Below are 16,657 nucleotides of genomic sequence, written 5' to 3'. Positions count from 1 at the left end.
GGTCGGTTGTCTTGATCTGTTGTTCTTTCAGACTAGATCCATATATTTTTTTCTCTCACCTCTTGATTGTTTGAGGAGGGAGAAACATTTACACCTTTAACACTAGATGTTGAAAGCAACTAATTCATAAACATTTACACTGGTTTTTAAGAACACCATATATCAAGAATATTACTGGCTTTCCTGTCCATTAAGCAAGATACAACTAGCCTGCATTTCTGAAAGAAGAGGGAGGGACTCTAATGTGAAGTGTTATGTCAGAGCAGTGAATAGGGTGAAGATTGTAATAGCTTTTTTCTGTTAGTATTAAAACATTCTAAAATCCACACCCGTCATTTACTGCTCAGCTTTTCACTTCGACAAACAGAGGTGCGGATTGGAATTTACTTCTTTTCTGCTATTCCCAATGTTCAACTGACTAGATTATTTACCACGTTCAGTGGGATTTTAAAAGCTGGAGATGCAGAATGGCACTGCTGACCATGAAGTAAGTCTAGTTTCTTGACATTTGTCTTTCAGATCAGGCATTTTCACAAACCTTTGAAAAGTCTGGAATGTACTGTCTTTGCTTGAATTTGCAAACTGCACAGACAAAGTGTAGTAGTAAATGAGAGTCAACAAAAAATATGTTTAGAGTTAGCTATCGGAAAGACATGTTTCACTTGATCTGTGGCTCTGTAATGAATATTTGACATTAATCAACACTTTCAAACACAATGATTGGTGTAAGACAGTGCAAATCACTAGTTGATAAGTTTGGTGAAATACATTCACAGATTTTGTTATATTAATTTAAAGGTGAGAGGACCAACTCGTTACACATTAATCAGAGATCCCCCGTGGAGAGAAGCAATGGAATCCAAGCTCTCCTGTCTGTCATCACTCAGAGAGGAGGGGATTCCAGTGGAATACATCCAGCCACACTATAAGGAGGCATACCGGCTAGCCATCTATGCTCTGGTCAGTGGGGGCAGAGAGGCTTACCAGGAATACCTCAGGGTCGAACCACTCAGTGACTTTCTCTCAGAAGAGGAGGTCACCTTCATTTTGGAGAATGCAGCGTTGCCAGTCATGAGCAATGAGGACCCTGAGGCAGGGAAACGTGAAGGTGCAGAACATTTGAGAGCTCCCTCAACATACTTCCCCACAGAGTCAGATGTGGAGGTTCCTGACCTTGACCTTGGATGGCCAGAGGTCAAAAACGAGAACATTGGACCGAACATCACCATGCTGTTTAATCCACCCAGACCAAACACACCGACCATCAAAGAGTTCATACGTGTACAAATCCAAGATGCAAGAAGGGTAGAGAGACATAATATTCTTTCTCGTCTGTCATTTACAGCATCTCTTGTATTTACAATGAGTGTTTGATAAGTATGATCCATTCTGTTAAATTGTCTCTGTGACATATCAACAACCTAAACCTGATTTCACTTGAACTTGAAACTACAGTCAGCTGTGAAATATCACGACTGCTTGCCAGGCTTATTGTTTCCTGAAAGTTTTCTACACATCATGTTAACAATTTTCTACACATCATGTTAACACGTTTTTTCCAGATTTATTGACAGTTTATGAAAGCAAAAACCATTCATGCACATCAAAATGCACATGCAGTACAATGTGTTCAAGATGAACAGTGATCATGACTGATGATCAAGCCTAATCTTAAATCATTTTTCATTATAGGTTATTGCTATAGCGATGGACATCTTCACTGATGTTGACATTTTCATGGAGATTGTTAATGCAACTTCTCGGGGAGTGGTGGTCTACATACTTATAGATCACTACCATTTCAAAAGCTTTCTGAATATGGCTGTCAGTGCTGGTATTCAGATTCAAGATCTCAAGGTAAGGAATTATATTACAAAAACATCACACTTGAAATAATTTAATTTGACCAATAGAAATTTGAAACATTTTAACAGATCATTTGTTTGTCTCTTATTATAGTAACAAAGAAGCTAAAAGTACTCACATGGGCCTTTTACTACGTAACTTGGAGGCAGATCTGCTCTGAAGGCAGAAATGAATGTGGTTGTTTGACTCAATGTAGTGGGTGGAGCACATTTTTTTTAAAGGACTGAATGCTCAGAACAAACACTAAACCTAGCCTACAAATATTTTGTAGAAGTAAAATAATCATAGAGCATTTATTTATGATCACTTAAACATTTCTCCAACCATTTGCACTCTAAACTTTATTTGAGCAACTTCAGAGTTGGACCTTGAGCCTTTTGCACTGAGTCAACAAATCACATTAATGTCTGCCTTTAGGGTAGGTCTGTCTCGAAGACATGTTTGAGTAAGTACACCTCCTTAGAGAGCTTTAAGAGCCCTGCAGCAACAGCAATGTACCAACATGCAGGATGACTTCAGCACACTGACTTGACATTTATTGTGAAGTGCCAGACTTATTTTTCCTATGATCCAGAGTCTTTATGATTAGCCTAGATTGGAAAGTCTGAACAACAAAGTGTAAAAGAAATTGATAGATGTTTGCTTCATCATACTGTCTTTCCAAAACGGTTGTCAGGCTAACTCTCTCTCAGTGGTATTGTGGATGATTATCACAAGCCTGATCTTGTTAAATATAGTAAGGCTAGCATTGTATTAGTGTGGGTTTTATGTGGTATTGTGTGTGTGTGCGTGTGTGTGTGTGTGTGCGTGCATGTGTGTGTGTGCATGTATCCCTGCGTGCATGCATGTGCGACCTCAGATACCTGATCAAAGTTGCAAGGATTGAATGATACTGTAAATTGCTTTCACATTGGAACAAAATGGTGAGAGATATGAACTTTGGTGTGTCTTGTTCAGAACCTACGAGTCAGGACTGTGAAAGGACAGCAGTATACATGCCGATCTGGAGCAAAGTTCCATGGTTCTATGCAGCAGAAGTTTTTATTGGTTGACTGCAAAACAGTATTGTGTGGAACATACAGGTATGTCAAAACTTAATACTCATACAATTCAGTGTACTGAAAAATAAGTTTTTCCAACCTCCTCAAAATTATTTCATACAGTTTTTGAACAGTTTTATTTAATCAATAAAACACAATAGGATGTGAAATATGTTACCAACACAATTAAAGCAGCTAAAATATATTTAATGTCAAACCCCTGTTATAGTCTCCTATAACACAGGTGATTTGAATCCTGAATGTTGATTGGCAGGGATTATAAGCACAATAAGGCTTCTTGGAGGTTTGTGATATATTGCTAATATACCACAGCTAAGCGCTGTATCCAGGTGTTGTGCCAAAGAGCAGCTCTTAGCTGTGGTATATTGGATATTTTGGACTGTATACTACGAGTGTGACAACACAATTTTTTACTGTTCTAATTGTGTTTATAAGAACAAAAAGGCATCTTAAGATTGAAAATATATCACAATATATGTTCTTAAGCATTGTGTCATGCCTAAGAACAGTTCTTAGCCATGAGGAGGCGGGGCCTCATGGCTAAGAGCTGGGGTGTGGTATATAGCCATTTTGGCCATATACCACACCCCCTCATGTTTTGTAATCAGCATTCTAGATTCAGTCCATCCTGTTTATAATGTACTGTACATTAGGTAGCCTACAAATATTTTAAATATTGGAAACTTTTCACATTTAGGATAACTTTGACAACATGTATTTATTGTAACTTTTGCACTTCCCGTCTTTCTAGCTTCATGTGGTCCTTTGAGAAGATCAACCTGAGCATGGTTCTGGTGGTAATGGGTCAGCTGGTGGACATGTACGACGAGGAGTTCAGACGACTGTTCGCCCGTTCCACTCCGCCTGCTGCTCTCTCTCAGAAGTACGACCCTTACTCGGGTAGGCCCTTTGAGAGGAGACTCTCTCTGGACCAGGTTCACATTAGGTCCCGTGCGAGACAGCTCGGCTTGATGACTTTAACCGGGCAACAGAAAGGCATTCGATACAACAATGGACAGACACTGACGAGAGGCTTGAGCATTCAGGACAGACTGAACCAAGCCCATCGCACCAATATAGGGACACTCGTGAAGGTACACAGCTATGGTGGAGACCTGTCGCAAATAGGGAACTCCATGGCACACTTTAAGAATGTAAAAGATGACTCCCAATGTGACCCTGAGAAAGGCAGAAACAATGAGGATTCACTGTTACAAGGCAGGATGAATCATTACATGCAGGAGAAGTATTGTGTTGATCAGCAACAGCTTCTGCCCTACAGCCGTGAGACCTCTCTTAACAGGTGGAAGATCGACTCCTACCTCAATAAGAGGGACACGGCCACGGTTGAGTCCGTAGAAAATCTGCATCTGTCGGACAATATTCGTAATCACAACCCATCATCTCGTATGAGAACATCAATCCTCTTCAATAGTTGCCTTGCAGGGCACTCTGATCACCTAAGCAATATGTCAACAAACACTGGGACATCTCCACCGGGTAGTCTAAAACAGGCCTCTCCATGTGACAGCCCTAGCAACGCACAACAGCAATGGACCTCCGTTCAACTGAGGGCGAGCCAGACGAGATTGGAGGAGATCAGACGGAAAAGGTTCAGTTTTCATGAGGAGCCTATCCGTAAATATAGGGTGGATCTGAACCAGGGTTCTCAGAGATTGTCTGTATTCTCTGCTCTTGAGAGAAATAAAGGGAGGTTACCTGAGGGAGGTCTGGATAAAAGGCACAGTCTGGGAAAGTTAGAAGGCAACTTCAACCAGGGACTGTCCGGCAGCAGAGAGGAGCACACCTCAGGAAGTCAACAGGATGAGGACTACAGACTTAGAGAACAAACATATGGACCCCTCAAGCTCATTGATGTGCAAAGGTCTGTCTCACAATATGATCTCACAACCAAGACAGAGATAAGAAATCCCATTGGGGACTGGCAGAAGCCTCTCTCCAGGACGACATCGACAGCTCAACTGGGAATAAAGTTGAAAGAGCCTTTGCTCCAGCCCTCCAAATTCAGACCCACTAGTCTTAATATAGAGAGCTCTAAAGCTCTAACATCTTTGATCAGAATACCAGAGGAGAGAGATGGACCAACTAGAAGGAATCATGACTCTACAGATCAGCTGGCCAACAGTGCCGTCTCAGTGCTCTTCAAAGACAAAGACAAAACTTTCCAAAATGGAAATCAAGTGACACCCGTTTTGTCTGTGGTTTGGAATAAGCATAAAGTGCAGCCTGATGTTTCTGAAAAAAAACAGGAAACACTGATCAGCGAAGATGAAACAGCCAAAAGCAATTATTCAGTGACATCGTCAAATAGGACAGTGGAGGATGCAGATGTTTCACTGGAGAGAATGTTCCACAAGGACGTGGGAGTAGAACGCCAAAGACAGAATTCATTTGGATCTACATATCAAAACACAGGTTTGGAAAGGTTAAAGCACTCAATGCAGGCTGATATTGCAGGAGAGCAGAAAAACATCTCAGATCCTCCGGGAAAACGGTCCGTTTTGGCACTTAGTACATCAGCCAAAGGTAGTTTGCCAAGCTTTACCAGGTCGTCACACAACGCAGACGGTACCAAAACCGATAAAGAACATCAACATAACACTCCAAATACAACAGGTAAATCATTCTATCCTCGATTAAGTTCTAATTGGGTTAGAAGGAGTTTTAGAAAGAAACGTGACCAGGAGTCTGTTAGCCCCACAGTCACTTTGGAAAGTCAACCAAAATATTCGGACACTGGGCGGAAACAGGTGTATAGCCGGTTTGAAAGTTTTGTTTCATTTGACAAGAAGCCTTCTGATAAAACAACGGCAACTATTACAAGAGGGTATGACAGGAGTTTGTCAGCTAGAAATCCCTCTATTAGTTCCATTCACAGTCAAACTATGCCTAATGAAAATAAGCTTGGGCGATTCATACAACGGTTTGGGAATCTCATCAGCAAGAAGTGAATGTATAACTTCAAGTAGATGGCAGCACTGTTTGGGGATATAATGGATTATAGTGTGAATAATACTGGTGTGGATTGTTTACTGGCAGTGGGATTTTCTTCTATGAAATATACCATATTGGGATGTTCTATGGCAGATGTATAAATAATGGGAAAGGAATGTTATTGTCCTGTTATTTCTTAAAAGGATATTTAGTTTTTTAGCATGTTTGACCTTATTTTACAGCTTTAGTGTTGAAGCATGTCAGTCGTTTTGTGTGCTCAAGCCATATACTGCAAGGGTAAGACTGTAGAAATTATTTAAAAACAAGGGCAAAGCATGAAGTAATGACTAGGTCTTTTTGGTCTGCAGTAAGTATGATAAAGAGAGGGTAAGGCTTCATGAATGTATGGTTGAGACTGGACAGGGATGGGATATGAGAGGGATATTGTTTGGGGTGGGTGATAGCATGTGGGAGTGTAGTGGGGCTCTTTCTGTCTTTCTTAGAGATACAGGGTTAGGAAGTACAATATAAATGTTGACCAAAACAACTCTCTGTATGACGCATCAACACAGAAATGACGTGGATGTCTAACATGATGAATGTCATTGTGTGTACAATTTCAGTTAGCAGTCTAATGGTCAGACATGCTAATTGATACTATTCTTTTTGAATGTAATTGAATGTAATTTTACTATCAAAGATATATTTTGAAGTACTGTGTTATAAAGGGGCTGTATGTCAAAAGTATTCCCTGTGGAAGCTATGTGTATTGCAGAAACACCAGTCAGACCTAAACCACCATACATTTTCATTTCTTATAAATAACATCTTTAATGTTAGTTGTGATTGTTTTTCTGTGTTTTTATTGTTGTAATACAGGGAAACTGTGAAACAGACCTTGGTCTTAGTTGATTTCTGTAAATAAAAATGAATACATTTTAAAAAATCTAGTGAGGAAAAGTTTGTTTTTAGAATGCATATTACAATGCATATGAGCTTGATATTACACAAAGAAATTATAGGAATCTAACCTTTAATTGAGATATCTTTATCTAAGAATATAATCATCCTCAATAAATTATTATTATATTCAAAATAAAACAACCCCACAACATCACAGATCCACCACCATACTTCACTGTGGGTATTACGTTATCTGCATGACCGTGGTTCTTTTTACACCAAAACTACCTCTAGTGTTTTTTGCCATAAAGGGAGTTTAGCCTGTGTGTCACCTTATATTTATACCCCATTGAAACAGGATGAAAAGGATAACCTCTTAAGTAAATCTTAATCAGAATATACATGAATTAGATTATATTCATAAGATATTTTAGGACTGCAAATGCTTGTGGCACAGATATTTAGATTCAAATGTTTAGTATAAGATCAAGCTGATGAACATCAACAAAAAAAATCAGTCTTTTTTAATTTACCCAGGGTGTCAATAATTCTGTAGGGCTATGTATATATACACATTGCATATATACATATAGCCCCTTTATGTAGAATATAAGAACATGCCTGTAGTAGGTTAAGAATGTAATTTTATTTTATGAATACTCTATGGCATCATAATCCAAAAGAACAAAACCGCAGGAGTGCTTTCTTTCTCGCCTCTTTATTAAATGTGAGTCAAATAGATCATTCATTTTCTATACATTCTGGTCCTGCACGCAGATGTTGATATTTCATTCACCTTCCTATTGTTTTCTGTTACAGCAAGCATTGTGTGAAACTCAGTCAATCCATTTCTGAAACACAGAATTCTACTGTGTAATATTCATATCTTCTATATGAAATACTCCAGACATTTATTCCTCTCTGCATCCAGTTCTTGGGTCTCAATTTCAAATTGCTTCAGAGCAATAAAATACTGAACAAATGGCTCTCCCAAGGCTCCACGGATCACATAGTCATCGCTCAAAGCCACGAGTGCGTCTTCCATTTTCACAGGGATGGGGAACAGACTCCTCTGCTGCTGGGTGTGGCCGGGGGGCCTCGTTGGGCCCGTCTCAATCGCCAGGTTACGCTTGATACCGTCTAAGCCCGCCGCCACAGTGGCCGCCAGCACCACGTATGGGTTTGCCATGGCCGAGCCCAACTTGTTGTCAATGTGCGTCTCCCTCCCGCCGTGGCACTTCACATTGAAGGCACTGGCGTTGTCGTTGTAGCCACAGGTGGCATAGAACACATTGCGCTTGAGGTCTTTGACCTTCTTGGCGATGTGGTCGCGGCAGCCTAGCCCAGGAGAGAGCAGGCAGCTCAGAGCGGCCGAGTGGCTCAGGAGCCCGGCCAGCCACTTCTTCCCGATATCGGACAGCTCCCCTCCACCACGGTCCCCGGTGTGGAACAGACTTCGCCGGCCGTTGGCGTCCCAGAGAGAATGGGAAAGCACGCCGGAGTTATACAGGCCGTCGTCTGTGAAGAAGCTCGCAATGTAGCTGTGTTTCCGGGCCAGCTCTTTGATGCCGGTGCGGAACGTGAAGGCAGTGTCTGCGGCGGCGATTCCGAACTCCGGCCTCAGGTTGATCTCCATCTGACCAGGCCCCATCGCGGAGGCCAGGCTGTCCACGTCCGCCCCCATGCTGTACATGCCGTTCACCAGATACTGAAAGAATGGCAGGTCATGGTTTGTCGCCAAGGTGGTGCCGGGGAACAGCATGGTCTTGGGGCTGACCCGGTCGGGTGTACCCAGGACGCAGCATTCGTAGGTGAAGGAGGAATGCAGCGAGAAGCCCATGCTTTGGAGCTGCCCCAGCAGCTGCTTGGCGATGAGACGGGGCGCGGTACGCAGGGAGCTGCCGGTGACCATGCAGGGGTCACAGATCACCCGGGCCGTCTGCTCCGCCCAGGGCAACATTCTGAACGTGGACAGGTCCGGGATGAGCAGCACGTCGCTACTGATGCTGGCAGGGCTGTTGGCATTGTCCACCTCGCTGCTTTTGGGGCTGAGGGTCAGCTCCAGGTAGCTTCTTGGTATGGGTACACCATACACTGCTTTCTCCTGTGAAAATCCAAAAAGGGTTTACATTGTACTGTGCTTACTTAGGCAAAGAATAACAATTGTGGGTCATACCAATAAACCATAGTACATTTCAGGAGGTTTGTGTATTGTGATGTTTACATGAAAGAAGCGGACTGGCACTGTCTTAGACCTGGACACCCCGTGGAGATCCGTGGCCTCGAAGCGGACGAAGTTGATGTTATCCCGGGAAATCTGCTGCTTGATGTACTCCATAGCTGAGACAAAGCTCTGAGTCCCTGATTTGTCCATATTTTCTTTACTGTTATCTATGAGAAAAATAGTGAGGAAACTACTGTACTGTATTATTTCCAATACAAGTTAATTAAAAATGTTCATTTGATATGTGTTTCTGGGTGGGAACATGGTAAAAACACTGTGGGTTTTACCACATTTACTGAAACCAGAATATATACAATCGTTACTAAAAACTGATTATGATTAATGATAATTGGCTAATGAAATGATTAATGGCTAGTTGAAACATACAGCCCACTGAGACCCTGGTGCTGTGAAACTGTTTTATAAACAGCCAGTTCGGACTGAGAAAGCGTTTTACCTCATTCTCTCCCTCAGGAAACAGACATAACATACATAACTATAAATTCCCTTTCAGCCGGTCACTCGGTCCAAAATGTTATGGGTTACTATAACTCCCAAGCTGACGCAGTGGACAACAAACCAAGCCGCCAGAGGTAGCTGACAAGAATGTATAAAACCGGATGTGTGCTGATGTGTTTGCCAGTCTGTGAATTAGGAAGGCAATGAGGTTACATACACAGGGAACTTTATTCACACACAGGAATCAGGGACACTGGGATGGTTTTGCAATGGTACAATGGAGAGGTACTATTACAAGTATGGTCAGCATACATGCCAACATTTACATTCAAGATGAATGTTGTTACACCTTAAACATTACTAACCAAGGTATATGAACAAGCCCATCAAAAAAAAAACAATTACAGTTTAGTTTGTATAAGCATCCTATGCAGAAATGTCCACCCACAATCTCAAACTGGAAAAACATGGAACAATGGGAAATGAATGGAAAGGAGTTTGAATGAGTAGAACCAGATGGAGATCATATGATTCTTAGAACGAACACACAGAGGTTTTTAAATGGCTAGGCTATGCTGGGCCAATCAGATAACAAAACAACATGACAGAAAATTGTACAATGGAAATTACACAATAATAATTAATAATAATTAAAACAATAAAAAGATAAAGACATTATTCACTTTATCATTACCAGAAAAATAAAATCGGTATGTCTGTATACAACCAACATTTTATAACTGATCATATACATTTAATACAAGCATAATGACAAGAATAATGAAAAGGAAAGATAGAATGAAAGCCAAGAGAGACCTTGAGACATGACTAGGAGAGTTACAGTTTATTTAGTCTGTCAACTAAGTTTTTCATCCTTGACTTGTTTGCATGGAGGAAAACCAAAAAGTCTGGTTCAGACTTGAGTTGTATAGTTGCTGTAAGTTGCACATTATCTCATTAAAAATGGGATCTGACATTGCTGATAGATAAATTGGCAGTGTGTTTTCTCTTGTTGCTTTCTCTGTTGGCTCTTGTGTTGTCATCTGCATTTCCTCTCCCTCTTTCCTTAAAGAAGGTTAACTGTTTTTGTAGGCTATTCAAGCTACACGATATCTGTCATTCTTGTAACTCCTTGTTCTACTTGGCTATGGGAGATGGCCAAGGAGGATTTATGTTATTACATTCTGGGGAAATGTAGAAGATCGTCTCAAAAGACATACAGTGACTTATCACACCAGAAATTTTCTTTTACACATAAGTAACATGATAAGATAGTCATCAATGTATCTGGAAGGCAATTAAGCTTAAAGATATCATTGCGGATATAAAAAGTCTGCACACCCCTGTTAAAATGCCAGGTTCTTGTGATGTAAAAGAATGAGACAAAGATAAATCATGTCAGAAATTTTTCCACCTTTAATGTAACCTATAACGTGAACAATTCAATTGAAAAACAAACTGAAATCTTTATAAGGGAAAAATACAAAATAAAAAACTCACAATAATCTGGTGGCATAAATGTGCACACCCTTAAACTGATACTTTGTTTTAACACCTCAGTCTTTTTGGGTAGGAGTCTATTAGCATTGCACATCTTGACGTGGCAAGATTTACTCACTCTTCTTTGCAAAAGCGCTCCAAATCTGTCAGATTGCGAGGACATCACCTGTGCACATCCCTCTTCAGATCACCCCACAGATGTTCAATTGGATTCAGGTCTGGGCTCTGGCTGGACCATTCCAAAACATCAATTGTCTCCTGGTGAAGCCATGCTTTTGTGAATATGGATGTTTGATTTGGGTCATTGTCCTGCTGAAAGGTGAACTACCTCTTCATCTTCAGTTTGAAGATTCTGTGCCAAAATTGCCTGGTATTTGGAATTGTTCATAATTCCCTCCACCCTGATTGCCCTGGTTCCATCTGAAAAAAACAGCCCCAAAGCATGATGCTGCCATCACCATGCTTCACTGTGGGTATGGTGTTTTTTGGGTGATGTGCAGTGTTGTTTTTGCGTCAAACATACCTTTTGGAATTATGGCCAAAAAGTTCAACCTTGGTTTCATCAGACCATAACACATTTTCCCACGTACCTTTGGGGGACTTTTGCTAACTTTCAGCCAGGCTTGGATGTTTTTCTTTGTAAGAAAAGGCTTCCATTTTGCCACCCTACCCCATAGCCCATTCATATGAAGAATATGGGAGATTGTTGTCACATGTATCACACAGCCAGTTCTTGCCAGAAATTCCTGCAGTTCCTTTAATGTTGCTATAGGTCTCTTGGAAGCCCCCCTGACCTGTTTTCTTATTGTCTTTTCATCAATTTTGGAGGGACGTCTAGTTCTTGGTAATGTCTCTGTTGTGCCATATTTTCTCCACTTGATGATGATTGTCTTCACTGTGTTCCAAAGTACAGTGGGGAGAACAAGTATTTGATACACTGCCGATTTTGCAGGTTTTCCCACTTACAAAGCATGTAGAAGTCTGTAATTTTTATCATAGGAACTCTTCAATTGTGAGTGACGGAATCTAAAACAGAAATCCAGAAAATCACATTGTATGATTTTTAAGTAATTAATTTGCATTTTATTGCAGCCATATCCCCAGTTATAAGAGGGTGTGCACACTTATGCAACTAGGTTATTGTAGGGTTTTTATTTTTCATTTTTCCCCCTCGAAGATTTGAGTTTGCTTTTCAATTGAATTGTTCACATTATAGGTCACATTAAAAGTGGAAAAAGTTCTGACATGATTTATCTTTGTCTCATTCTTTTACATCACAAGAACCTAGCATCTTAACAGGGGTGTGTAGACTTTTTATATCCACTGTAGCCGTGTTTATGTCCAATACATTTCCATCAAAGTAATCTAAAATCAATATAAGGACAATATGTTAGCCTTCCAATATTTTTCTATGCTCTATTAAAACACTGACCCAACGATCACAGCTCCAGAGCCCAACTGGTGATACCACTTGACCAGCATCGCCTGTGGAGCAGCGAGAAATCTTTAGCCGGGATTTGCTGATCTAATTTTGCTCTAGTGACTCTCTCAGGTAGCTTGGACACCTGCAAAGCTAACTGAAGACATCAAGTGAGTGAGCATGCATTCTCATATTGACCCACTTGACTTCCTGGTTGGAAGAGCAGTGTGTGAATAAGCAAATACGATTGCCTAGAAAGCTTTCTATAATTTTGTATTTTTATTTTATAGTATCATCTTTTTTATTTTAACCTGGTAAGACGACTGAGAACACATATTTATAGCAGAAGCCTGGGCGCAATCACTGCTTTACACAACAACAAATTGATCATCTTGCCAGCTGGGGGATATGATCCAGCAACATTTAAGTAACAGGCAAGACTGCCTAAGCTCTGGTCCACCTGCTGCTAGTCTACCAAGGAAAGATATGTCTGCTCATGGCTATGTTCATACATTTTATTAAAATATTGATGTGATATTTTGTAGACTTTTTATATCCACTGTATCACTTGGTATACTCTTTTGGCCTTCAGAAGATTACAAGGTGCCAAGCACAAAGAAGCAAGACACAGCATGTATTTCATCTGTATGTGTGTATGTGTCCCTTATTGTGCTAACAAGTAGTAATATAATGACACGTGTGATGATTCTTACATGAAGCTCCGCGTAAACTTTGATTGAACATAATCTGTGTAAATTTGTAGCGACAGAACTGTGGAACCTAAAAATGTGAACCAATCGTTGGGACACACTGCAACAGCTGATGCACTGTGAACTTTTTGAAAGATTTCCTTTCTCAAGACAGGCACAAGGTACTCAAGGACATATGAAGTGAGTGCACCATGAAAAGACATGGGATGTGCAGCAAACCACAGCCTGTAGCCTGATGCCATCATCCTTATTGCACAGGGATGCAAGTCACACAGCTGTCAGCCGGCCCTGCATTCTGAGCACAACCTCAGCACAACCTCAGCACAACCTCACAGAAGAGGAAAGGACAGTCGCGGATCCCTACAGAGCGCATGTTGACCGTTGGTGGCAGCAGTTAGCTAACCCTGCATTTCAGCGCCACCTTGTGGACTGAGGAAGGACATTATCTGTCCCTTGGGCGACACAGCGTACACATCCAATTGGTCACTATTCATTTCGGCTTTCCAGAAATACAATTTTACACAGTAAATGTTGTTATTTGCTGTTTAACATCTTGATGGAAGGCTGTTAACAGCTGTGATTACATTGTGTGATGCAAAGAAGATAATCTCTGCCTTCCTTCCTCTTAACATGTTGTTAAGAATAGCATTCTGGTTATTTGTAGTTGTCCTGTTAATTATCTATTTAACTGTCGGTTTGATCCTAGTTATGGCCAGGGACGCAGTGTGACTGTATGTAGTCTGAACACTGCCAGTAGACACCAATAGAGAGGAAATTTCTGTAAAATCAGAGGTCACAGAAAATAGGTATAGAAGAAGGTTGTCCCATTTATAGCAGAACTTCACTCTACCTAAACACTCTCTGACTTAATGCATAAGGACTGTACTGTACAGTCTGACCTGAAATTGGTCGAGATAACAAACCTGATTACCTGTTCCACTCAAGGCCAAAATGTCTAGGAGAACAGACTGATAAGGGAAGTGCTTAATGTTTAGCTGAACTGAGAAGAACACATTTTTATGACTTGCAGTTTTTGGCACCTGCCATAGGAGCCTCTTCTATGCTGACAGTTATTATCTGTTTTTGTCTATTAAACTCTTTACATATACATAGTTGTTTGCTTGAATTTATTCATAATGACAAAAATCTAGTTTACACTGTTTAACAATTTTGCTTTCATAAATATATATGCTGTTGACAATTTTCGACTGGAATGTAATATAAAATGATCATCATCTGCTCACAGTTTTCAATTCCCCATCATGGTTTAATCACTGCCAAATCCTGAATCATGCATGTAAATAATTTCAGATGCACTTCAGGCAGACTGCTCTTCGCCAAAGTTTGAATGAGAGCAAGGCGATAACTGCTTATTGTAGCTCACTATTGCCTGGCCAGTTGCCTGGTAACCACCCGATGAGGTGTGGTTGCTTCTCAGAACACGGTCATCCAAACAAGGTCCTAGCCCTGGGGACTGAGAGACTGTCCACCTGGCTAAGAGGATAACTCCATGCTGTGTCCAGTCTGACACCCTAGTTCCTGTGTCTTCCAGCGTGGCCTGGGCCTGAGTAAAAGGCATGGCAGGTGTTTTACCCCCAGAGGCACTCAGACCCTCCATGGCAAGGACGCGACATGCCTCATTGGTTGTCGCAGGAGACACCACAACAGACAGTGTGAGCATAACCCAGGCCAAGACAGACAGGACAATATTTGTGAGTATCGTAATGAAAGTTTTGAAGACGCTAGTCATGCGGGCAGGGCCTGATTCGTACCTGGCGTAGTGGTAGCCTTGTTTGCGAACCATCTCACTAACAATCAGCTAGTGAGGGAATCCCTTCACTATCTCACCAACATCACATTCCAAAACGTGACTGATCAAAGAGACATTAATCATTCAGTTCATTGCAATGTAGAACACAAATCAGGGAAGTGGAGGTCTAGTCATAATTTATAGCACCTGGAAGCTGAAACGTCAGGTATAAAAAGTTCAATGAGTAAAGGTGATTTAATGGCAAAACCCTCATACAGCATTGTACCGAGTGACCAACCAAAAAGAAACACCTTGTTGATGAAAGCAACACCAAACCAGACTAACCTGTTTCTGAGGTCCAGTTCTCTCCACAGTTGGTGCTGCTGTTCTCGTACGTGGATGATCGAACCGCGGACAGCCTGTTTGCTCCAGCCACGTCAGACCTGAATGAGCTTGACAAGTCCATACTGGAGCCGAGCTGTATGGAGCTGCTGTCCCTGGATCTGGTGGATGCCCTCCTGGATGCATCAGAGTGGGGCTTGAATGTGGTGAAGGAGGACTGGGACTCTGGCCGTCCCTCTCCCCTGTTGGTCCCATGCAGGTAGGTATAAGGGGCGGGGCTCCCGGGCCGGCCTCCATCCTCCTTCCCGCGAACACCGAGCATGGAGCTGTCCCTCAGGATACTCTTCAGCTCATCCATGGTCTGTCTGGAGACCCCCGCCTCGCTGTTAGAAGCCCTCTGGCTGTAGGAGCACCCCTCCTTGGACCACTCTACCCTGGAGGGAGGGCCTTCCTCCGGCCTGGGCCGACCTCTCTCAGGGGACCCGGAGGTGTGGGCATGATGGGGGCCAATGGAGATGATGGTGGGGTGATTTTCTGATAGTCTGGGGCTGACGTAGCCGGAATGGTGGACAATGGATGGCCCCCCCCTGTCCCAGTCCACTGGGGCAATGTGTTTCCCACTCACCTTCACCCCCTTCTTCTTGCCCAGGCTTATTCCACTCCCATCTACCTGGTCTCTCAACCTGCCTGAGCCCTCCTAGAAACACACCCCGGCAGGTTTTTGTATATTTTATAATATGGCGTAGTCATAACAGAGTGTTATATTTCATATTATACCGACATTATATATTTTAATACTTAAAAATGTATTATTGTAAAAAGTACACTTATATTAAGATAAAATTGTGGTATAGTAATTTTTTGTTTTTATTTGCTCAATTCTGTGACTATTCGTTGTTATTAGCAATGCTAATATGAAACACAACACAGGGACATAACAAAATATAAAACAGCTAGAGATGTTACCTTGAGACCGAAATCCTCTGAGTCATGCATCCCTTTTTTACTATTCATTAGGTTTGACCTGGGATTTCAGTGCCTTCATTTGAAACCAGAGCTATGCTCGCACATTTCTTTTATGGACAATTGGCACAATGGTGATGGATTGGAAAATTCTCTCCCCACGTCCATGGATGCAGACTCCTGTTGGAAACTGGTATCCACTGACAACTAGTAGAGACTGAAACACTTCTGCCTTCACCCCATTGGCTATTAACCTCGACAATTCAATATCCTCTTTTGTGTCAACGCAAAGGGGGGTTGAAAAAACTCCACAGCTCAGCTGTTTTATTTGTGCCTCTGACTGTGACACTCCGGCAGTTTCTAGACAGATACATTTTACTTTGAAAGTGCTTTTTCTAGAATAATGAATCACCATATTATCAGGTATCCGCAATAGTTGGGTAAAGCAACTACCTACTGGTTTATACAAATCAAAATCCATTCTTTGATGGTAGAGAAAATGGC

General features: G+C 41.6%; 2 protein-coding genes across 2 annotated transcripts; one reads left to right on the top strand and one right to left on the bottom strand.

Annotated features, from left to right (window-relative positions):
* Positions 1-324: 324 nt before the first annotated feature.
* On the top strand, positions 325-6,771 carry LOC109616083 (protein FAM83B). The gene is made up of 5 exons (XM_020049507.2): positions 325-487; positions 799-1,305; positions 1,693-1,857; positions 2,824-2,948; positions 3,679-6,771. The coding sequence occupies exons 1-5, from the start codon at positions 461-463 to the stop codon at positions 5,897-5,899; spliced, it is 3,045 nt and encodes a 1,014-aa protein (XP_019905066.2). The 5' UTR covers positions 325-460; the 3' UTR covers positions 5,900-6,771.
* Positions 6,772-7,396: 625 nt separating this feature from the next.
* On the bottom strand, positions 7,397-16,330 carry lgsn (lengsin, lens protein with glutamine synthetase domain). The gene is made up of 4 exons (XM_010889220.3): positions 16,157-16,330; positions 15,194-15,887; positions 9,010-9,176; positions 7,397-8,889 (listed from the first exon to the last, which is right to left on the bottom strand). The coding sequence occupies exons 1-4, from the start codon at positions 16,202-16,204 to the stop codon at positions 7,675-7,677; spliced, it is 2,124 nt and encodes a 707-aa protein (XP_010887522.2). The 5' UTR covers positions 16,205-16,330; the 3' UTR covers positions 7,397-7,674.
* Between the last annotated feature and the right edge of the window lie 327 nt (positions 16,331-16,657).

Source organism: Esox lucius, chromosome 9 (assembly GCF_011004845.1).
Source record: "Esox lucius isolate fEsoLuc1 chromosome 9, fEsoLuc1.pri, whole genome shotgun sequence".
In the NCBI taxonomy this organism is placed as follows: domain Eukaryota; kingdom Metazoa; phylum Chordata; class Actinopteri; order Esociformes; family Esocidae; genus Esox; species Esox lucius.
The sequence above is the reverse complement of the archived record's forward strand: the minus strand, read 5'-3'. Positions and strand labels throughout refer to the sequence as shown.

Excerpts from the sequence above, each read along its gene's own strand:
- LOC109616083 (XM_020049507.2), top strand. The coding sequence starts at position 461 with ATGCAGAATGGCACTGCTGACCATGAA. Across the intron at positions 1,858-2,823 it reads TTCAGATTCAAGATCTCAAG|AACCTACGAGTCAGGACTGT; the intron begins GTAAGGAATTAT and ends TGTCTTGTTCAG. Across the intron at positions 2,949-3,678 it reads GTATTGTGTGGAACATACAG|CTTCATGTGGTCCTTTGAGA; the intron begins GTATGTCAAAAC and ends CCGTCTTTCTAG.
- lgsn (XM_010889220.3), bottom strand. The coding sequence starts at position 16,204 with ATGAATAGTAAAAAAGGGATGCATGACTCAGAGGATTTCGGTCTCAAG. Across the intron at positions 15,888-16,156 it reads CAGAGGATTTCGGTCTCAAG|GAGGGCTCAGGCAGGTTGAG; the intron begins GTAACATCTCTA and ends GTGTGTTTCTAG. Across the intron at positions 9,177-15,193 it reads GAACTGGACCTCAGAAACAG|ATAACAGTAAAGAAAATATG; the intron begins GTTAGTCTGGTT and ends TTTTTCTCATAG.